Genomic DNA, 24,902 nt, shown 5'->3' with positions numbered 1-24,902 from the left:
CCTTTTCCGAGATCAAGGTAAAATCTTGAATATTCCGCGGTCATGTGGATATGGTCACTCTCACGCTGAGCTTGATCGGACAAAAATTAGCGCTATCGGACATCACGCCGGACAGATCACGCTGGCGTGATCTTGAAAATCCTAGCTTTAGAGGTTATTCTATTGTAAGTGCTAACATTAAATTCATAAGTTAAATGTAACTGACACTGAAACAATATTTAATTTTTAAAGAAAATAAATAACAACAGTATTTTGAATGTAGTGAGTCGGTGGCTCAGTTGGTAGCATCGCGGACTTCGGGCCCACGGCAGCGATGTCGTGGGTTCAGATCCTGGTCACTGCCAAAAACATTTTATCAGTACAGATCACTTTTGTACGGCTCACTCCTTGCTTTGCTGTATAAGTTCCATGCACGGGCGGTTAGTCTATGTGGACGGGCAAATGCAAGGTTAAAATAAGCCGCCAACCTCTTTATAAAAATATAAAATAAAATAAAATTTATCACAGAACTCACGTTTATATGGATGTTAAGACCAATACTTTCTTAATATTTTTGTGAGGAATTTCACAAAGATCTTACAAATTACAATAAACTCCATCGAAATAAACTCCATCGAAACATAATTTTCAATGCAGCTATTGCCATATTATTTAATCAAATACATGTTATTTTAGGAAATGCAACTTTACCCGTACCATTTTTTTCAAGAGAAGATCTTAGATTCAAGAATGAAAAATCTAAGAAGCAGTATGGTTTTGTACATTATTTTAAAGATTGTTAATTGAGGAAGTTTTTTGTACTATTTGACACTATATAGTCCAGAGCAGCATAAAAATGCCTTCGTAAAAGTTAATAACGTTTTCTGGTTTTCTCACACATTCAAAATTCCATTACGGAATAAGGGCTTACACAGATGCTTGATCTCAATGACTTTGTACTATTATTATTGGAAATTTAATGAGGTTTTTGAAAATGACAATAATGTTGAATTAAAAGCAATTTATGTTCATTTTATCTAAGCAAATACAAATATTTTTTAAAATAGTATATTTCATTATTAGGACCCAAAATGGCATTTTCCGGCGCGCTCAAGTTTTTGTGTAAGGCAAAGAAGCTGAACACAGGAAACCACAATTTCACTTGTGAGGCGAAGCCGAGGACGGGAATAATGGAGCAAGTGCTGGAAAATAACTTTCTGTACGAGTTATGATCGATACTTTTCATCACAACACAAAAATACACTAACACAGAATAACAGACCTCTGTAATATAACAACTATTTAATTTCACAATTAATTTCCAAAATATAATAAAATATTCTAAAGGAAACCTAGGCCTACGTATATTTCTCAATACATTTTTTTAAACATTAAAATAAAAGAATAAAACAACTTTGAACAATACATACATCTGATTTGAATCATTAAATTAAACCGTAACAAAACACTAGCGCGCGTAGTGAGTAAATGGAGAACTAATCGAGAGTGAAGGTAAGTAAATTTAGATTGAGGGAAAATCAGCTGATCGATTTTCCCACGCCCTAAATTAGCGCTTGGGAAATAACTTTGACCCGTGAGGGAAAGGAAAATAATTTAATTGGTGCCATTTTGTCAATAAAACTTAGTAGTTTAACACATAAAAATGTTTAACATTAACTTTGTTCCACCCTTTATAATGAATTTGTACCTGTCACTGAAGCGTTTTTGGAAAAAAAAGCTTCCCAGGAAAGCTGTTCTACTGTTGGACAATGCGCCATCTCACCCTGATGCCCAAGAACTGTGCAGTGGTGATATTAAGGCAATCGTTCTACCCCCTAATCTTACCTCGCTTATACAACCACTAGACCAAGAAGAATTTATTTGGCATAGATGCACCAAAAATAATTTATAAATAAAAAACCTTTTTAAAACAAAACGTTTTTAAACGCACTAAAAAGTAGAAAATAATTTATAAATATAGGAGAGTATAAATACTTGTAAGATTTAAAACAAAAAACGTGGGGTGCATGCAAAAGATAATTTACAATTAACTTCACCTATTGAACTAATGTATTATTTTCAATTGCATGCACCCCACGTTTTTCGTTTTAAATCTTACAAGTATTTATACTCTCCTATATTTATAAATTATTTTCTACTTTTTAGTGCTTTTAAAAACGTTTTGTTTTAAAAAGGTTTTTTTATTTATAAACTATTTTCTACTTTTTAGTTTTTAATGTGTGTGGATGTTAAATCTATTTTAAGCATCTGTATAAGACAGAGGCATGTGGGAAATGTAAGGTTTATTTAAGTTTCTTTTCATATAATTATGTATTAGATTGAATGTATGGCCTACCAACTAACTATAAATATATCAATCTATTTAATGTATTGTTTACTTTATAGAATACTAAACTAAATAAATAGCAATTTACATTATTAACAAACACCTTTATATCTGCATATCAGATTGTTTATCTTTATTTTGAAATGTTTGTTTGTATAAAGAATCTCTTGGGAGCATAACCTGTACCTCTTAACCTGTGCTCTTCTAACTGTCAAATTTAAGTATTTACAGCTGACTTAAATTAATTGATATATTTACATTCTTTCAAAATGTAAACATGGAAAATTTTGAAGCCCGTGGGGCGTAGCCCAAGGGAAATATGAAAATTAAATGATATAATATTGCATTGTCATCCATTTGTGAGGTTTCAAATTTCAATTTAGTATAAAATCGATTGCAAAATTTGTACCGGACAAGAAAGCAAGCTAATAAAAACGTTTTAAAAAGGGCCAGAGCCCGAGACGTGAGTGAACTAGTCTAACTAGTTACCCATTGGAAATCAAATCAACAGCGAAGACATTCATGATCATGATCATCTCCCAAAATATCATAAACTGGCGGGCTGAAGGTGATCGACGCTCCTCTTGCGTTCATAGATCAGCAAGAAGAGTGTATACCTATGCCATACTACATTCTTACTCGACAGCGTTGGTGCAGCATTGCATCATCTCAGCGAGGGAAAAGGTTAGCTCAGAAGACAATCTAGGACTTTTTAAAGAAATAATCTGTGTTCATACTTGCTTACAAGTATTTAATTGTGTCTATTATATGTCCTTTCTTCTAATATAGCAGTTTTGTATCATTTTTACCATTACTGTACTTAACCTCCCATATTATCCAAGTTTTCCCATATCCGAGGTAGTCCCGGTCCCATTACCTTGGATAATCGGAGGTCTACTGTACAAAAATTGGAAGCGACAAACTCAAATTTTAACAAAACTTTTACAAATCAATTGTATAATATTAGTTGCTATTGCTTAACATAACTATTTTCGTATTTTGAATATTTGTTAAGTTTACCTCTGCTGATCTGGAGGCAATCGCAATCCATAACCAATCACTCCAGCATGGAACACAGACAAGTGTTTCTGGGCCATCATAGTTCCTGGTGTCTGGAACAATATGCATCATGAATTAATTACAGTCCCTTACGGTACCTTGATATAACCAAGGACCCCAGTACCTTGAGATACCGCCAGGGGTATCTGGGGATCTATCGCTCTGGTTATCTCTGGTTTCCCAGCAATGGGTAAGGCCTCGATCGGGTAGTGGTGTAAATGGGAGTTTCGCTGACGGTCCCCTTCCTCCTGGCTATTGATGGCGGGTTCTGCCTGTCAGGGATTAGATAGGTCCCGAGTGTTGCTTGCACTAAATGCGTCGGGGCGCTCTACCATGGACCTCTAGGTCCCGACCTAGTGGAACCCAGGTGGAGTGACGCTTAAACAAGCAGCCGGAATCCCAGGTTAGGATTGAGGGGCAACCCTCTTTCTGAAGGGTCTGCTTCAGCAGCCGGCGAGCCTGATGACCTTAAGTTATCCGCCCATGATGTGCTAAAGGTTGATGCGTAAGCTTCGGCCTACATCATGGGGCCCGGGTAAGTCTCACGACAGGTACCGGGTATGCAGTCAGGGGGCTTCGGTTCTCATGACAAATAATGTAATGTAATGTGTAGTACCTTGATATAACGAACCTCGATATAACGAATTCCTTGATATAACGAATATTTTTTAATCCCCTAGAACTCTCCATAAGACACAATGTATATTTTTATTTTACCTCTACATAACGAACAAACCATAACAACGACCTTGATTTAACGAATTTTTCGTGATTTCGGCTAAAATAAGACACCTCAATATAATGAATTTATCATTGTCAGAACCTCTACATTGCGAATTTAACCTCTGCATAACAAATTGTCTACGTCTTTCCCTCGATATAACAAATCCCCCACCCAATTATTGTTTTGGGAAAATCTGTTTCTTTATCATATTAAATGGAAAGGTCTTGTCATCGCTTGCGCTAACATTCGTCTGCTCCGTTTTACATCTTTGTCTGCTGTCGCTGCGCGCGCTATGTTGCAACTGAGAACTGATTTCATTCACTGAGGACTGATGACGACGTAATTTTTAGTAAGCTGTGATTGGGCGATATGAGATAACTATGGTGAATTGTACAATTTTTGGATAAAGAGAAACCTTGTGAGGTACCAAATTTTAAGGGGGGTAAAAACGTATTGCTAGTCAACAAACACCATAACTTACCCGATTTTTATCCACAACATCCTAATCCTAGGCCTATGTGTTGGCCCTAGCTTGGGCTATGGGCCAAAGAACGTAGGCCTACTTTTATTAACAGTGAAGTACACAAACACACCCACAACTACATATTTATTCATAATAGCACTTCGTTTCACATAATAAAGTTAAACCGGCCGATTTTACAGATATTTAACGCCGCCGACGACATAACCCCAAACTGGTGTTTATTTGTTGACCAACGACAGACGACAACTAGACCGGCTCAACAGGTGAATTTCCGATCAGCTGTTGGCTAGTTCTCAAACTCACCACCAGAGCGATTAAGCCTCGACCGAGGAAATCATGATTTGAGTCGGACAAGATTGATTCGCTGTTTGACCACCGACTAGCTCGCACGGGTTACGAATACAACGAAACGACACTACGATATTATTACGAAGGTTAGCTACCATATTAGTTAGGCCCATTTTTACGTTTTACGTTCTTTCTGTTTTATCTTACGCATACTTAACTTATTATACCTTTTCGTTTTCTCATATTACCGATTCGAATTATCTAAATTTAATATCGTAACTTGAGTCTTGACCCGCCAGTTCCTGCCTGCCAGTGACTAGCGGAGGCGATCGTTTATTTTTTTTTAATTAACTAGTTTCGAAATTACGATTTCTCCGTTCGCTTAACAAATAATTATCACGTCCAAATTATATCTCGTTTTCACCGTTTTAATACCCCGAGACTTGTCGTCTAAGTTCTAAACCCCGTCTTTGGCGGGTGAAAGAATCAAGTCTTGGGAGCAGGCTGATTTGAACAATCAGCTACGTAAATTAATATTAAATCTATTTTAAACAACATCACGATAAATTCTCCGTCCAATTATATTAATTAGGCCCCGACGACTATGTAGGAATTGTTTTGCCTTTTATTCGATATTAGATCAATTACCAACGTCTTCAACTAATTAGTTTAAAGTTCATTACGAGTATTTAAATCACATTGGCTTAAGATTGGGTACTTGTCAGTCCTACAGAGTCATACTAAAAGTTAGGCAAAATTTACTAAAACACGTTAACGAAGGCTGGGATGATATAACTCCAACTGAGCGTCTGCAGGATTTCCTGAGCGCTTCTAGAGCTCTGAGCCTTCGATTAAATTTAAATAAATTGATCAGTCAAAGCCGTGACAACTTCGTATCGACCCCTGGATTTTTCTCGGCTCCTTCTGAGCACTCCGGGGAAGAAATTTGAGTGTGGCCAGTTCTAGGGTAGGCCTAGCCTGACTTAGGTGAATACTAGTTTATTCCCCCCCTATAATTTTGCGTCACAACCTAAGAAAGAATATAAAAACAAAACCAAAGAGAAAGAACAAAAACATCGTTATTTTAACATTTCTTTTACGAGTGTTTTTATTAGTTGGCTATGATTATACACCTTTATAATGACTTATCTAATAATTTATTGTTTTCAATACGATTTGTTTCAACTAGCAACACCAATGCTATAGTTAATGATTATTATTGACATTCCTCTGTTGTGATAAATCAGTACTGTACTGTAAGTAGCCTACCGGCCTGAGCAGTCAGTAGCGTACAAAACTTTCTACTGTTTTGTTTTGTTCTTTACATGGTTTATGACTACGCAATACAGTGTTTGGCTAGGTTTTAGGAGGGTTCTAACCCTCCATGTTCCACGCCAACCTCAAGACCACGTAAGGGAACACCACCGGAGAACCAAAATGTCACCAAAATCATGTTAGAACAAAATGTTGTTCTAACAAGCTGTGATTTTAAACTTACAGCTTTTAACCTGTACCAAGGTCAATGCCATTGTCATGATTGCGCAATATTCAAGATCCCTCCCCTTTATTATGCCAGATAATTTAGGTTCTACTGTACAATGTAAACACTGTACTGTAAAGTATTGTAGCCTATGCTAATTTAATTGTATTTTAATGAGGTCAAATCCCGACCTATATTGACCGACGCTGGTTCTGAACCTCGACTTAGCGAAATTCCTGCAAACCTAACCTCTATATAACGAACTTTGTTTTAACACAATCCTTGATATAACGAATATTCAGTTCGGTCCCTTCAGATTCGTTATACTGAGGTTGGACTGTAATTGATTATATCTTTATTCCAACAAAGTATTTACAAAACTGTACAGCAGTATTTAAAGGGAAAAAAGATGGGAAATTAAAAGAATAAATTAAATCAACCTTTGCATAACATCTATGTTTAACAAAACTTGTACATATTTTTAGGGGATAAGCCGACATAGGCAGCGAGACTGTGCATCGACTGTAGTTGCGTCTAGACATATTTCTAAATTTGTGTTATATGTTGCGTATTAAATTATTAGGCCCTATTCATTTTATTATTTTATAAAATTTTAGTATAACAAATTTTGTTGGTGTAATATATGATTTTTTTAACTAACTTATATTTTAGGTTACATTTGAATTTTACTGTTGTCAATCCTACAGTTTTTTTTCCTTTGCGGATGGCTAAATTTCAAGGTCTTTTACCCCATTGTCAAATCTTTTATCTAGAAGAACAAGAATAATGAAAGTTTACGTTTACACACACACAACAGAGGGAACATTTTAAAAACGTTTGGTCTGTCAAATGATCAAACACTCCTAAACTGCTGGACGCCGTGGATAGACTGATACGACCTTTACCAACTGATACAAATAAATCAGTTCAAAAATATATATCAATAGTGCATAGATTTGGTAAGCAACTGACCTGTTTGAGGTTCTCCTGCAGTAGTGACACGGGGGGAGGATTGCCACTGACATTCTTAGGTGCTTGTCTGCCAAACAGTGTGCTGGCTGGTGAGTCCAGGACGGCCTCCACTATTGCTCTCAGTGCAGTGGGTCTCGCCCCTGGTTGCGTCTGACACAGCCATGTTAGCATCTTGCAGGCGGTGCGGCACCCTCGCATGCGACTAACACCCTCTACAAACAATAGTTATTTGTGCAACTAGTGAGAAAAGTGAGCAATTGACTCACTCGAGAGAAACCCTTACTCACGAGCCGTAGGCGAGTGAGGAATGGTTTCTCGAGTGAGGCAATTGTACTTTGAACTCGAGTTGCACATTATACTTTTCCTACAGTTACCATAAAACAAATAAATTGGTGAACAAACATAACCTATTTTTACACAGAAGTGAACTTTTAATATAACATTTAACGTGAAGTGACTAATACAACAGTACAACAGCTGACCAGCTGATTTACAGCCAGTGCTGCCAACGTATTTCGCGCGCATACGACGTTGCCTGCATGTTACGCGCTCACTATTTCGTGCCTTCACGTTGCAAATCTGGAGTGAGACAAAGTAATTAGAGTGAGACAATGTTAACATTGTCTCACTGATGAGCGAATTGGCCACTTTGCTTTCTCAAATCAGTGAGAGAATATGTACATTGTTAGGTAACTGTAGGAAAACAACATTATTTTGTCAAGATCGTGATTTATGACTATTATTTCACAACTCATTTCTCTGTCAAGTACAGCTGACTTCCTCTTAATCTACTTTTATTTAAGTCAAACCGAATAACTTGATGGGTAGATGAGACTTGAGACTTATAGCGTATTTCACCAGTACCAGTTTGATGCAGATTATTTTCCAATTATAATTGTACGACACATATTAGAAATCGGAGACGAACTGCTTGACTATGATTTCATTGCTGAAAAATGAACTTAAAACTTTGGAAGAGCAAATTTTTAGTAAAAGAGACCTTGGTTGAAGGTAAATACAAAATGTTTTTAAAAACTCCTTAAAGGATACCTTTTGACACATCTTTTTTTTATTCGAAATCTTCTAAATTTGAGAAATATAAATTAAGTTAGTTTTTTACTTTTTCCTCCTATACCATAAGATATGGAGAAAGTAGGGCCTACTGTTTTCGTCAAAATTTTCGAGTGTGAGTTTTGACTGGATATATCCGTTTAGGGTCCCTGGACCCAAAAAAGGTGGTTTTCAAAGTGATGTCTGTGTGTGTGTGTGTATGTGTGGATGTGTACAGAGCTACAGACCACACCTGTTTTCCGAATTTAATGAAATTTGGTTTGTATGTAACCATATTATCTCCAGGTGTTTTTTCTTTTTCATTTTTTCAAAATTTTGATAATGGTGATTTCCCTATAAAAACCCAAAATAAAACAACGGGAAAATCAAATTTTCTAAAAAATGGCCCGAACGATTTTGATAACAATTTAGTATGTTGTAGCCCTTTACATTTTGAACATAATGGTAGAGCTCCAATTCCTGTAAAAATTCCGGTTCAATAGTTATCGTAACTTATGTAATTTTCTCATAAAAAAACCTATAAATTAAGAAGAAAATATTGTATTTTTGAAAAAAAGCCGGTTTTGATTGAAATTAGTCTTATTTAAAAATAGTTATTTGAGGATCCTTATAATTATTAGCAACAGAGTGCAACCCCCATTGCTGTATAAATTACGGTTCAAAAGTTATTGTAACTGATGTTATTTTCCCATGAAAACCCAAAAACAAAATTACCATCGTGCTGAAGTGTGTTTAAAAAGTAATGTACAACAGCGTGAGTACACCATAGGCTTGTCTGCATCTGTAGCAGCTTTGGCTGAGATGTGAGAGAGCGTTCTATCACATTCATGATGGCATGACTGACAGCCATCGAGTCACTGTAGGTCAGCGCTTTGGCAACACTGCTCATATTGTCTCTGACTGCTGCTACTGTCACATTGAACAGCTGTTTGCTCTTCATCTCCCATCTAAAATACAACACAAGCAATCATATGATATTCAGGTTAACAAGGTTTGGTTTTTGATAGATGAAATATTATGACTATTTCCAGTTCAAATTCTTTAACATATTAAAATGCTCACAAAGCAAAACAAGGGCTTACAGGCAAAACAGAACATTTAATTTGAGATTTGGATACTAAGATTTGTTGGTTGGGGATAAGTTTTGTTTAAAAAATAAACTCCTAACACCAACATGAATATGAATATTAGATTAATTAGAACATAAAGCGGTCAATATTTCTTTGGGTTTAATAAATATTGATATGAAACTGAATCGCATATCTTTCTAGTTATAGTATTTAAGATAGCTTTTGAAGTTCAGATTAGCCTACAATATTTGTTTCATTACTGTTAATGGTGATGTTTGTCTATTTCTACGAGCTTGTGAGGAACAGTGTTAAAAACAATAATGACACAAAATAATTTCAGCAGTTTCAAAAAACACTGCAAAATTCTACAATTTCAAAACTTTTGAATCTCGAAACTCGGTGATCCAATCTCGAAACACGGTGACCGAATCTCAAAACCGAAACTTTTCCAAAGTTTTGATGGTTTTGAGATTTGAGATTTGGTTTTGACACATCACTACAACAGACGACAATTCCACTTCAGCCTCATGTTCTGTATAGTGCTGTGACATCTCCATTTTTTACAATATGGCCGTCGACACACGGGAAGACTGTTTTCCAACTGAAATCGGCGACTAGTTGGACAAACTAGTCGCCAGCGTCCCGACCAATGTAGTTAGGTGGGACAGTACACACGGTGCGACTGCGATGCGACCAGTTGAGGACCAGTCGGCGATCAGTCGTTAAGCAACCGGACCTGCCGGTTGCTAGGTGATTTCAGTCGCCTGGTTTGAACAACTTTTCGCATATTTGTATTGCGCTTTTCAAGGATCGGGCATACCAACTGCGATAACTCTTCGTAAGTGCTTTTTGACATCCTGTTCATAGACTGAAATTTTTCGTCCGTTTCTTTTAATGCAGCGGCAGCTACGAAGAGCCTACATTTAATATTTGTTTTAACATAAGAATGTACCCAATACCTTCTACGTTATTGATTGTCTATAAAACACCAGGGCTTCTTAATCACTACCACTCATTTCAAACACCATACACAGTACACAGTATCGTTATAACCAAATTAGAACTCATTTACAGTCTCAACTCAACTACAGTCGCGCCCGTGTGCGGATTTAACCAACGCAACTGCAATCGTAATCGCGTCACAAAAAAGTTGGTTCAACTTTAGTTGGGTTTCAGTCTTCCCGTGTGTCGACCGCCTATGGTTTATATAGTGACTGATTCACAATCAGCTGTATAACTGGTTGCCTAAGTTGAATGTTTTAAGGGGCAGTCATTGAGCTGATTAAGAAGTTGTTTTAGAAAAGAAGTGGAAAGAAATTTAGATTCTAAGTGCTTATAGATATCCATAAAAGGTCACGCAACATGAATCAGGCGAGTTACTAGTTACTATCTAGTATCTATCCTTTCTTGTCAATGTGTCCAAACTAGTGGTCTCAGAACCACCAAAACTTAGGAAACGTTTTAGTTTTGAGAAAACTGCTGACATTTTTTGGTGTCATTATTATTGTTTATCAGATAAAAAATGCCCTCTAAAAATATTGTGTACCTACACTTGTTTGGTTTTTTATGCTTCACAGATCGTACAGATAAATTATTGATCTTCCCACTTCTCATTATTATATTTATTCAGTATTGTCTCTAGGATTGATTTATGCAAATATAAAATTTGTTTAACTACCTTACGTCGTCATTCCTAGTTTAGTCTCGGGCGACTAGTTCTGAAACGATTGTTTGATTTTCGAGCCTCTTTGTCTTAATCTTATATAAAATTATTTGAACACATTGTCTTCGCCAATACATAAAAATATAACATTTAATATGTACGAACATTGAGTTGACATAAAAGAATGAGCGGCCAGCCATAACATGCACAACAATGGACCTGAAGCCTGTCTGGTGACATTGACATTGGAGAAGGTGAGACAGCTGTGCTATCAATGTCATCAATCCTGTCAAATACTATATTGCAGCCAAAATTTAACTTTTCATTTAAAATGTCGTGGGGATATTTTGTTGTTGCTTTTATTGTAGATTCCATACCTTTCTAGGACGTTCATTAAGGAGCCTTTAGTGCATTTATGTCAAATATCTAGGTATCACTACAGCTTTTGACATTGTGGTTTTCGTTATTTAGGTGTTCAGCGAGCTTAGAATGTTGTGTTCTCAATTTAGGTTTAGGGAGGTGTTCAATGTTCAATAATTTTTTTTCTTGAAAGAACCACCTGTTTGTACGGTGTACATTTTTGGACAGTCTCTGCAAGATAGTTTGTCCACTACAGAGTCCTCTAGGCTATTGGATACTGTCAACTTTGATTTACGATGATTTAAAGTTTTGATCAGTTTTTGTAGTTGTTGTCTGTAAGGGTTTTCTGAAAATGAAACAATTGTTGCGAATCTAGTTGCCCAAGACTAAACTAGGATTAAGGACGTAAGGTATATAAATAAAATATATTTAATATTATCATTATTGTACTCTCAATACAATTCTTCAGCACTTTTGAACCGTTTTGTTGAAATTTCATCAGAGTTATGAAAGTTCATCACAAGTTAAAGTAGGTACCTAGTTTTAAAGTATATCACTAACAAATTCAATATTTTATTTTATTAAGTCGGAGTCAGGAGTCTGAGTTCTTCCAACTTAGATTGTATAATAAGTATTTTATTATTATATTGATTTGTTTTACTGTAACCAGGCAAGTAAAAAGGTTTCATGTTTAGATTTTGGGATTTGAGATTTGAGTTTTTTAGGTTTTAATTTTGACTGTTTTGAGATTTGTAATTTCTCGTTTTGACTATCACTAGTTCAAACTAAGTGCTTTTCCTCCAAAAAATAAAAAAGCACACATATTTTATAAATTGTAATATTTAATATAAAATTATATGAACGGACTTGAGTAGTTTCTCCACGTTGAACCAGAGATTGTGCTGTGCTGAGCTGAATGGAGGATACGTAGAAGTGAGAGACAATGTCACTGCTTTGTTCAGACTTTTGTTTCCATTGTGAGATTCAATGAGTCGCATCAGCGCTGCCAACTGCCAGTCGCTGGTTGCATTCAGAAGTAAATACGACAAACTGCTGGCCACAAAGTTCCAGTCTTGCCAACCTGCAAAATATTCATACTAAATTATATTGAGTTAAATAACCAGACTTTCACCACTGACTATTGGATACAGTTGTATTGATAGTCAAAGCTTCCACCAACAAATGTCCATGTGAATATTCTGAAGTATCGTCGCCCTGACGTATCTTTGTTGACATGGTGCTATCCTTATACACTGATGCCAAAGTCACTACGTCACCCTGACGTCTTACACTACGGGAATCGGGAAGTTAATAAGCACTACGGTTTAACACTGTAAAACTGCTAACGACCGAACGGGCCGGAGTTACTCAGGATGGAAGCTGGCTTTAACTGAGGTCTGGAGGTGTCGGTTAACATGGACTCATGGGTTGGGGAAGTGGCGTGACCTGATCGTCCAATAGCAATCGTTAATTCAAATATTATTAACTGGTAGTGGGAAATACAAACGGTTACAGTTCAACGTATACATTTAGATATTGCCAACATTGCCTTGTAAATTATTAAACAGTAAAACCTGTTACATTACATATATATATTACATATTCAACAATAACAACTGAAGGCTATACTTGACATGTGCTGTATTTAAATCATAAATCATTTAAGGAACATGTCAGCCTACTTAGTCACTAACAAGACTACAAGATTGCAACACTCATCCTACACTCATCCTTCACTCATATTTGGATTAAATAAAATATGCACATAGTGGCGTCTCCATCTTAAATAATTAATATAATTGCTGCAACTGGGAGACAAGATTTGTACGACGCTTGCACGTTTGACCAATGTTGTTAGTCAGTTGGACCGCAAGGTCTGAGAGATGGCTGTCTGAAGTGTTAGCATTATAGATTGAGGTTTAAAATCCTGTCTAAAGTTAGAACAAATATGCAACTCATGAGGAGATCTTCTATTTGCAAACGGTATCACTCTGTTCACAAATAATTCACAAATAAGCTAGTAACTGGCAAGGGGCCTCGTTGTGGCGTACAAGCAAACTTTGGATTTATATGTAAAAACGGCCCTTACTTAAAAACCACCCTCGTATATAATGCCTATACAATTTAAAACTAATCTTAAATAAAAAAAACCTTCAGATGAAGACCGTTGATCAAAGAATACACAGAGGGTATTACAGGGAATTTTGAAACTACCACTTATCAAAATAAATAGGTACAGTATTTGTCCATGGAAGGTCACGTCTCACTGCGGTGGAAGGGGCAGTGACCGGTCCGTGAGGATTATTCTGGTATTGCTATTATAAAGACGTGGGGACTATTGACTTTATATAGTGCATGTAGTCTTGTCATTATCGACAAATTCATAATTTAATTTAGTAAAATATGTTTATTTCATCCATAGAAGTTGATTAGGTTTTTTACTTAAAAAAATATATATATAAATGTGATTGCTTTGCTCAACTGGCTTTCACTGCTCTGAAAGCAAAGCAACCCTATTAACCCTCCGAGTGTCCATAGTTTAGGCCTTAATGTCCGCCTATTTTTGGCGCATTTGCAAGGTTTTATTAAAACGGATCTGAGAAGCTTAAAACAATGTTAATTCTACTGTTCTATATACCATTTTGTTTGGAAAATCATGGGCTTCAATATTATACATAAAACATAAGAAACATTTGTTTCAAAAAATTTTTTTAGGTAAAAAAATATTTTGGAAAATTTTCAAAAAAAAAAAAGTTCGCGCTCAATGAAATTGTATAAATTATAGGCCTATAAATATATTTGAAAATAGCCACTTTGTTCTAAATTTTATGAGGATTACAAATATATAATAATATAAGGAAGTAGATTTGCAAATAAATAAGTTAAGGGCAAAAAACAGATTTCAGTACATAGCGTTTAGCTAAGAATGCATAGCCTAACCATAGCTAGGAATCTGGCTGATAATTTACATCAATATCACTACCTACTTCTTCAGGATCATCAACCAGCCCTTCAAAATCACTTAAATCTTCTTATAATGCACCACGTATATCACTACTTTTGATTTTTAACAGATAAACGTAATAAAACACATCAGTCATCGGTCCGAGGTTAAGCAAGCTGTTTACAAATACGCACGTCAGCTGTCTGCTACAATATTTTCGGAACTAAAATGAATAGCGCTTAGAGACAGACCTCCGGAGAAAGCTCTGAATCTAACAAAAAGAACGATACCTAACTCGATCCAGTTCAATCCGATTCAGTCAGTCGTAGAGCCTTCGCCGTAAACGATGTTCGTGTGTCGAAAAATCGACAAGTGACACTACACAAAGTGTGTCGTGAGTCGATTTTTTGACAAGTGACGCTCGGAGGGTTAAGTAATGATGTCTCAAAAAAACAAAAAAAACTGTTCTTATTTAAAAAGATTAGTTTTTATAGGTACACTGAGTAATCCCTAAAGCTCAAAGGGTTTACTTCAAAATGCCCAACTGTAGGATTAACCTACCAAGCTGTGTCAGCAGGGATACGATGGTGTGTGTTCTGAGTGGCTGGTTGCTCAGCAGTAATGGCTGCAGGCTGGTGATGTTCTGGTGTACACAGTTGAGCAGAGGCAGTGACACATCCCTCATCCTTAGCTGCTGACTCATCTCAACCAACACCAACTCTGCACAACAAAACAGCTAACTCTAGACAAAGGATAAGAACATGTTTGTTCCAAGTAGCCTAGGACGACTAAACTCCAGGGGTGACAAAAACTTAAGTATTGTGCTAAAATTATTGAACCATACTTTTTATAAACTTAACTGAATAGTGAAACTAGACCACACTTCATCCTTACTCTCAAAAATCTGCTACAATAGGATGGATCCAAATGAAACCTACTCACCAGGGTGTGTATTTTGAGATTGGTGAAGGTTAAATGAAGTAGGAGTTTTAAATTATTAAGATGGCAGATTTAGATAATTAAGATAAGTTATTTACTAGTGTACCTGTTGCTCGAATTCGAGCAATTGCGAATCATTGCACTAGTTACTAGTATCGGGCCTTGGGGAAGCGAGCTGGCGTAGTGGCTAGAGCGCGGGACTTCGGTCCGTGAGGTCCCGGGATCGATCCCCGCCAAGTCACCAATGGATTTTATCTAAGTGATAATGCCGCAACCCCTAGGTCTAGCCTGAAGTAATGTGTAAAACAATCCCAGGCTCGTGCCTAGCGTCCTAGGACAAAAAAAAAAAAAAAAAAAAAAAAAAGTATCGGGCCTTAGACTGTGAGATACGTTGGACCCGTTACAATTACGATCAGCTGTCACTGTTAGTTTAGGCTTGTCATATGAAGTAGACAAACGGAGACCCTTGGTTGTTGCTAGGCCGATGACCCACGTTGGATGTACCTGTACCGGTAGTCATTTTATTGGTTGAGAGATCTAGGCCTGCTCTTCATAGGCTGTGAGCACTAAATCCACCAACAATTTGAATGAATGAAATGAATTTCACTAACTCTTGAACGTTTTAACATTCCAGCATGCAATATACAGTATACAGCATACAGTAAGTCACCAATAGTCACCAATCGTTAAGTAGAAGTACCAATTCACTCACCAAGTATCTCCCAGGCGTTGTTGCTGAGAGGTTTGTACGGGTCTTGAGAAGCGTCCAGGAAAAGTTTGAAAATGTGTTCTCCTCCAGAGCTACAGTTGAGAACCAGATGCACCACCAGCTCCTGTAGTTTGTGTCTGCCACCTAGATAGCAGCACCAGTCTGTGGCATACTGACACACACTCCGCAGTGTGCCGCAGTCCACTGGAACAATAAGTTACTATACCAAATGTGGGGCTTTAAAAAATGAGTCTGGCATGAGCCTGAAGGCCAAACACCATATAGATGAGTCGCCTGACACACCCCCACACGTATCCCCCTTTGCCTTCACATTTCAGCCCCGTTGACGACACTAGGCTGCTTAGTTTGGTCACAGCTTTTGTTTGTATCAGGTTGTGTATTTTTTTCTTATCGGAAAAATAATAGGTCTTATTTGTTTATGTTTTCTAAGGTTTCAGAACAAATGTCCCTCCTTGAGTTCTTTTGTTTGGGCTTTGAGCACCATTTTAGTTCTCACATTGCAATTTTAGAGTATTATTAGTCAAACTGATTTTTTGTCAATTCTTAAAGACCAAGGGATACTTAAACAACGATCTTGGCTGATATGATTGCCTATTTTCCAAAGTTTTCATAAGTTTTTTTTTTAATTAAAGCATGCCCTGCTGGTAGATCATTTTCAATACATTCCCTCCCTTCTTTGAAACTTTATGCCACTCAAAAACCTGTGTACCTGACAGACTTTGACCCCCGTACACTTGTAAAAGGAAATAAGTCTCTGTTGTGGACTTACCGAGCTTGACAATAAGTCTCCCATTGATACACATTACTCATTTTCCGATGAGCGGCTCATACACGATCTGACACAAATGAAAACTGTGGCCAAAAAAAGCAGCCTGGTATCATGAAGAGGGGATGTCAGGCAATATTGCTCCCTTAAAATACCATTCTGGCTGTTTTATAGATACACCTTGTATAATAAGTTGCTAACTTATAAAAAAAGGTCGCTACAGGTTAAGATGTGTTTAGTATAATCAAAGCATTTCCAAAAAAATCAATATTCAACTTCATGTCTTGGTGGTCGCTAGAGCGCAGTCACTGGACTCACCAACATGCACAAAGCAGCGTAGTTGGAGCTGCTGACCCTATTATGCAACAGCGCTTTTCAGATAACTAAAGGTCCCATTGAGTGTCTGTCCACTCTAGTACATGTATACTCAATGACCCAGGTTTCCTTGATGAATGGTATTTTAAATAATACTGGCAGAACAAAGATCGAAACAACTGATTTCTTTACACTAACAAAGCTATACAGGTAATTTCACTCCATTTTACCCGAGGTGCAGCTTAAAATATGCATCCAAGTGAGTTTTGCTGAATTAATAAAATAATTAATTGATCAATTTTTCTAGGATATAAAATACTGAACACTTACATGAATGTACCACGTCGGTAGACAGCGCTTCCAGCAGTATAGGTGAAAGATGAGCAAGCTGTAGCAGATAAGGAACTGTTGCAACTCTTTGCAAAACCACAGCTTTATCATTTGTAGGACTATCTTCTAAACTCCACTGAAACCAAAGTCATACAAAATTGTTAGTTTCCACCTTTCATTTAGATTTAAATTACCTTCTTCGCTATCAACTGTCATGTAAGTGTTCATAACGGACTTATAGTAAAACATATTAAAAGAAAGGAAATTTTTTATGCTTGTTTTACCCAAACAACTTTCAGAACAGTCTTAAATTACTTTGTAAGTAAACAGCAGCCATTTTGATATTAGCGAATTTCCCTATAGGGAAGTAGTAATAGCTATAGGTCTCATGATAAGATCTAGGCCCGGGACCGATTTACTTATTCATTTTAATGTCCCTTGATGCCAAAAACACTACTCGTTCAAATTTGTATATATGTTTATATATGTATACAGGGTGTTCATTTGAAAACTTTCCATATCTGTTGTGTACAAAGGTAAGGCTTTTAACACTTAATCGTTCTCATTTCCTCCTAATTTGGACATGCCGAATCCAATAAAATTATTTTCAATTTAGAAAAATGCCACAAAAGGGCCCAATTTGGGGAGTAGGGGTGCTTTTTGAGAAATTGTTAAATGTAAACATGGGTTGTGTGATACATCAATTTAAAGGTCTAATCATCACCCCAATCATTTTGGTGCAAAAAACATTTAACTATCTTCAAAGGTGAACTGTACTGATAAAATGTTATCGGCAGTGACCAGGATCCGAACCCACGACATCGCTGCCTTGGGCCCGAAGTCTGCGACGCTACCGACTGAGCCACCGACTCAGAAGAATAAAAGAAAGCTGAAAACTCAAAATTCAAATAGCAAATAGCAAGGTATAACAAATTTCATATCATGTGGAAGGTCCTTTTTAAACAAAATTTTAAACAAATAAAAGTGTTCCTGTAATTTTTACATAGAATCAGCCATTTTTTTATAAGTTTTAAAAATTAAAATGGCCGCCACTTAGAAATTTTATGATGAATTTAGATAAAATTTTTCTAGCAAGGGTCTCTATTACCTTAACATACACAGCGAGTTTCATAATAATCGGTTGAAAAACTTTAAAGATAAAAATATTAATGTGAAAAAAACAAAATGGTAAATATCTGGTTAGCGAATTGATTTTGGAAAAAATGTTATTCTTGATTTTCTTTTTATTTTGACCCATAGAACCATTTCCCAGAGTTTGGCTCTTTACTTACTGGACACCCTGTATATCTATACATATATATACATACAGGGTGTCCCGTAACTCTCTGGACACATGTATATAGTGTTATTGCTTAGGTCAAGAAAAACACATTTCACCATAGGAACATGGGTCTGTGGTGCCTAGTTTTCCATCTGTCTGTATCTATGTGTTTTTTTTTACAAATAAATTAAAAGCTCCTAAACGGTTTGAGATACAGCGTTGAGATTTTCCAAAAATGTTTCAAGCTGATTTTTTAGATGATTTTTCAAAAATGCTTAATTCCTATTTTGGTTAAAAATTATATTAAAAAATCATCAACTGTTTCATAATGGCAGCCATTTGAAATATTGTATGCCAAATTTCAGGAAAACCGTTAACTTAACAAAAAAAATGCATGAGACAAAAAAGTAAGTAAATTTTATGTACTTTTTTAATGATAGCTTATTTGTTAAGAATGGATAAATAATAACAGAGAAATGTGTTCTTTTAGTAATGCATGGTCCCACTTTCCTCCATTTAAACAATGCTAATACTCCTTTTACATTGTCAAAATATCTTTACAATCATCTTTTACTAGAGGACCCTTGCTAATCAACAGCGTTAAAATAAAAATAATAAATAATATCCGAGAAATAATCAAATTTAAGATTTTTGATTGAGTAATACCGTATCTTGAGCTTAACTGATTTAAAATCTCTACTTAAAAATAACTAGCTTACCTGAAAAAGTTCTAACAGAGCACCTCGAATATCAGCTAAATGGCTCCCTGCGAGATGACCAAGAATTCCAACCACGGAATTAATTTTTGGTGCCTGAATGGGAAAGCAAAATTACTCGGAGCATTAAACATGTTATATTGAATAACATACAGGGTAAGAATAATCAAAGCCACTAATATGTATCACCATTGACTATTGGCTACCGGAGTAGAAATTACATCTATATAGACCAGCCTGTCACTTAGAAAGAATATAATTGTGTGAGCCAGTCACAGAATGTGTCTAATATTCTATTTTCTACCTTATTTTTTGTTGCTGACCAAGTTAATGGGTCATAATAGTTGCTATAGCTCACAATAAGTCATTCCATTACCTTGACTTCGTAAAAAAGTTTGTGTATCCGACAGAAATTAGTAATTTGGATAAGCAGCTCACATCAACTACATACAACGATTTTGAATAAAACTCTAGCTATAAGTTTAACATGGGGATGTAATGTCTAGTTAAAATTAAATTAAATGAAATTATATTTTATTTCCCATTAATTGTATACAGATTATTTTTTTTTTTACTTATAAATAATATAGGAAACATTACTATCTAGATAACAAAAATTATATACTGTAGAAATAAAGTGAAAAAAATATAAAAAAATACCTTCTATAACAAAGGAAAAAGTCTACATAGGCTCCCTGTGCGTCTACAGGGCCTGTGGGTAGACTCGAGTTACGATAAAGTCAATATCAATTTGAGGTAAACAAAAATGTATAAAAAATAAAATTTTAAAAAAACTTGTATAGTTTCTAAATTTTTAAAAGGTTGTCTTGCTTGGAACTGAATTTTCAGTGTTCTGGAATGAAATTGATGATAAAAAAAACTCTTTATGCAAACTGAGGTAATTTATAAAAATCTGGTGAAGATTGTAGGGTCAACCTATGGTCAGGTCGGCCCAACGCGATAACAACCTCAGTATCCTCTGAACTCAGTCCTACAAGCCACTCTAGAACATGCTTCTTAAAAAGAGATAGAGATGGCGAATTTAGAATGTTGACATTTTGATATCTGTCTTATCCCCGATAACATAGTCGGGTCTGAAAACCAATTATACCAGATTGAAGTATAAAACTTGCACAAACCGCCAGTCTTGACAACGGTATCGGTCAACGGTAAATTTCCTGACGACAAAACGTAGATGGTAACTTGGGAAATTACGTCAGTTTAACGATAAATGAGGTCCCAGTAATCGCACGAGTCGGGTTCTGGGGATCTTCTAAGGAGCAAACCTAGCGGGTTACCAGACACCACGCTTTTAATCACTGCTCTAGTCAGGGAGTTTATGGGGAATCGATAACTTTGACGGGACTCTGTGGGTAATAACTACTTAATTTAAGCAAACAGTAATCTAAGTAGTCAACCTGCTTACCTACAGGGTTAAGGTACACGTGATAACCTGAAACAGACAAGGTTAGCCTAAGATTGGCCTAGCCTAGTCCCACAGAGTCTGAATTTACAAAAAAAAAACCAGCTGGCTTAAGTTGTCCGTGGAAAACAAAACGAGAAAAATAGAAACAAAAAACAAATCTGCTACTTGAGCTTCAAAACAAAACTAAAACTTGTACTTGTATGTATTGGCAATTATTGTGTAAATAAATTTCTTGATTGATTGATTGATTAACTTACTCACGTGGTCAACTTAAGCAAACTTCTGCAATACTAGACCAGCAGAAACCTGTCTGCTGGGGAAAACTTAGGGACGTTCAACGAACTTTAAAAAAAGATTTAATAATTAAAAAGAAAGTCCCAATATAAATTTCAAGATGTTAATTTAATACGAGAGACACCAACTCCGATTTCCCCACTAAATTGGTTGGTTACAACGTAGGACTAGGCCTGAGAGGCAGGCCTAGCCTTCAAGTTTCAACAAAGTTTTGCCAACTAAAACTGGTAAAGTAAGTTAAAATTAAAATAATGCCACAAAAGTGTTGTTGCACCACTCACCAAACGATGAACTACATATAAACGATGTACACATTCACCACAAAACTGTAAGTTTAAACTCAAGCTTTCAGAGCTTGGGAAACATATCTTGCACGAATTTATCAAAACGACGGAGAACCGGAGAACGAGTCAAAAGAAATCACTTCAAAACGAACGAACGAATAGCCGAGACGTGAATGACCGCCTCTTCACTCTTCTCTTTTCACCTCTGTCACAATTCGAGACGAAGGTTAAATCACTCCCTGATTGGCCAGCCGAATAGAAAAAGCTGAGACTCGTGACAGTGAAGGCCGGCACGAGACACTTAACCAAGCACCGAAATCACAAGAAAAAGGCCCGTCCTCCTTTTTTCTCCCGGAGCCTGTCCCAGACGGAACAACCAAACAACACTGAGACTGACATCGTCGGATTTAGAGGTTATGTATGATGTCAGTTTAGTGTCGCGAGACCTGGGACCGATTTACTTTTTCGTTTTGAGGTCCCCAGAGGCCAAAAACACCATCCGATCAAATTCATATTTATATACAGGGTGTCCCACGAGAGGTGTCTCAAATTGATTACGGAAAAATGGCTTAACCTACAAGGATGAAATAAAATTATTTCCCACTAAATCGACCCCGAGGAATGACGTAAAAATATTTTAAACGTTTTTACGATACAGAGTGCCAAAAACTGAGGGACACTAGTTCGAAACTCGGAATTTTCAAATGTAAACATATATTGTGTTATACATCATTTTAAAGGTATTTAATAGAAAAACATTTCGGCGAAAACAGAAATTAATTATCTTTTTCCATTTCAAAATGGTGGCAGTTTTTTTTTAAAAAAAATCAATGTTTTTTTAATACTCTGTGTTTCCTATACCAATGCACTTAGCCCTTCTCCGGTTGAATTTTCTTACTTGTTATGAAATTAGCTACAAGTAAAGGTTTTTTGAAACGACAAAAAATCAACAAAAAAATATACCATCAGAATTCCGTCTATTTTTAATGTTTGACTGAGACTTCAAATAATGCCTTGTTTATCCATAGAGTAATGGCGACTTTGATTAGCCTACAATTTTGGTGTCTTCGGATTGTGAGACCGTTTTTCGTATTTTAAAAATATTTTATATTTATAACTATGGAAATACGAGATATAAACTATATAAAATAATTATAATTACATAAAAGTATTACATTATAATATTATACATAGTATTACATTATGTATAGTACTACTATTCATTTTAGGTGTCTTCAGTGTAGGGGACCGAAGTACACAATTGGAGACGAATCTGTAACCTCAAAAATACGCCCTCGCGTCTGGTGGTGGACTGAGTCGAGGTAGGAAGGTAGCAGGAGACACAAGTTCTGCACCCTAGCAGGGGGAGCAGGAACTTAAAAATATTACTGTACGTCATCGGACTCACAGACCGAAGACACCACTCTAGGGTTAAGTAACAGGCCTAGATAGATGTCTACCAATATTTACCTTAGTTCCTTGTTGGTTTTCACAGAAGTCTTTGAGACCACAAGAGAGGACCTTTTTGATGACTGTGTGAGGGAATGCACTTCCAACATGAGCAACAACCCAGTCAAAATGTGGACTGTGGAGTACACTAGTGTCTGAAATATACGTCTGTTGTTAAACTTGAATAGCCAGGAATGATTATTAAGACTCATAACATAACTCCACGATGTATATCATTACACAAGCAGTAAAAATTTACACAGTGTTCACACATAACAAATGAAAGGTAACACAACAATGTAGTTCCACTCTAGCAAATGAATATAAGTTCATTTAAAGGCCTGTATTCATTTTCATATCATTCTTTGCACAAAATTCCACAAGTTGCACAAAACCAGACACCAGACCTACCACAAATTTCAAATTTTGTCAAGCAAAATTATCTAAAAAAACTTTGATTTTTTTTTGCAAGGTGTTGCCACTTTAAGTTAGACAGTATAGTACAGTTCCTTGTTGTATTGTATAGGCTTACTCCTTTCTATGATTATATATGTGTATATATTCCATGCACATTCCTTGAGACCAATGTGAAGAGGTAAATGCAAGATTAAATTTAATAAATGCAAATTAAAAAATTAAAAAAAATGAAGAGACTTACCGAGCAGCGCGTTGATGCAAGCATCAGTGTTTGAATGCATGAGACAAGTGAGACATTGAGTATTGAGATCGATGAGTGTCCGAGTGGCGTGGCAGGACATCCACAGATGGAGCGTCTCATTGAGTGTGTTGCCAGACGACACACTGGCGTACTTGCTGGACAACACACCTGAAATGTACCACAAAGTTATGTATGTGTTGGAGTGCATGGGACATTGAGTGTTGAGGTCCATGAGTGTCCGAGTGGTGTGGCAGGATATCCACAGATGGAGTGTCTCATTGAATGTGTTGCCAGACGACACACTGGCGTACTTGCTGGACAACACACCTGAAATGTACCACAGAGTTATGTTTGTGTTGGAGTGCATGGGACATTGAGTGTTGAGGTCCATGAGTGTCGTAGCAGGACATCCACAGATGGAGCGTCTCGTTGAGTGTGTTGCCAGACGACACACTGGCGTACTTGCTGGACAACACACCTGAAATGTACCACAAAGTTATGTATGTGTTGGAGTGCATGGGACATTGAGTGTTGAGGTCCATGAGTGTCGTAGCAGGACATCCACAGATGGAGCGTCTCGTTGAGTGTGTTGCCAGACGACACACTGGCGTACTTGCTGGACAACACACCTGAAATGTACCACAAAGTTATGTATGTGTTGGAGTGCATGGGACATTGAGTGTTGAGGTCCATGAGTGTCGTAGCAGGACATCCACAGATGGAGCGTCTCATTGAGTGTGTTGCCAGACGACAAACTGGCGTACTTGCTGGACAACACACCTGAAATGTACCACAAAGTTATGTATGTGTTGGAGTGCATGGGACATTGAGTGTTGAGGTCCATGAGTGTCGTAGCAGGACATCCACAGATGGAGCGTCTCATTGAGTGTGTTGCCAGACGACACACTGGCGTACTTGCTGGACAACACACCTGAAATGTACCACAAAGTTATGTTTGTGTTGGAGTGCATGGGACATTGGGTGTTGAGGTCCATGAGTGTCGTAGCAGGACATCCACAGATGGAGCGTCTCGTTGAGTGTGTTGCCAGACGACACACTGGCGTACTTGCTGGACAACACACCTGAAATGTACCACAAAGTTATGTATGTGTTGGAGTGCATGGGACATTGAGTGTTGAGGTCCATGAGTGTCGTAGCAGGACATCCACAGATGGAGCGTCTCATTGAGTGTGTTGCCAGACGACAAACTGGCGTACTTGCTGGACAACACACCTGAAATGTACCACAAAGTTATGTATGTGTTGGAGTGCA

The 24,902-nt window shown here is 36.8% G+C and overlaps 1 protein-coding gene across 1 annotated transcript in view; it reads right to left on the bottom strand.

Annotated features, from left to right (window-relative positions):
• Positions 1-24,902, bottom strand: part of LOC128991003 (integrator complex subunit 5-like) — a 40,963-nt gene that overhangs the window by 5,328 nt on the left and 10,733 nt on the right. The window contains exons 5-14 of the mRNA XM_054413704.1: positions 23,631-23,781; positions 22,994-23,127; positions 19,523-19,615; positions 17,522-17,657; positions 16,093-16,293; positions 15,003-15,161; positions 12,365-12,578; positions 9,119-9,351; positions 7,334-7,545; positions 3,347-3,438 (exon numbers count right to left, since the gene is read on the bottom strand). Coding sequence (XP_054269679.1) covers positions 3,347-3,438; positions 7,334-7,545; positions 9,119-9,351; positions 12,365-12,578; positions 15,003-15,161; positions 16,093-16,293; positions 17,522-17,657; positions 19,523-19,615; positions 22,994-23,127; positions 23,631-23,781 — 1,625 coding nt within the window. The remainder of the gene's footprint in view (positions 1-3,346; positions 3,439-7,333; positions 7,546-9,118; positions 9,352-12,364; positions 12,579-15,002; positions 15,162-16,092; positions 16,294-17,521; positions 17,658-19,522; positions 19,616-22,993; positions 23,128-23,630; positions 23,782-24,902) is intronic.

Source organism: Macrosteles quadrilineatus, unplaced genomic scaffold, assembly GCF_028750875.1.
Source record: "Macrosteles quadrilineatus isolate MER2022 unplaced genomic scaffold, UCM_ALF_1.0 Scaffold_3__2_contigs__length_128488019, whole genome shotgun sequence".
Taxonomy (NCBI): Eukaryota; Metazoa; Arthropoda; class Insecta; order Hemiptera; family Cicadellidae; genus Macrosteles; species Macrosteles quadrilineatus.
Note: the sequence above shows the minus strand (reverse complement) of the source record. Positions and strands in the feature narration are given on the sequence as shown.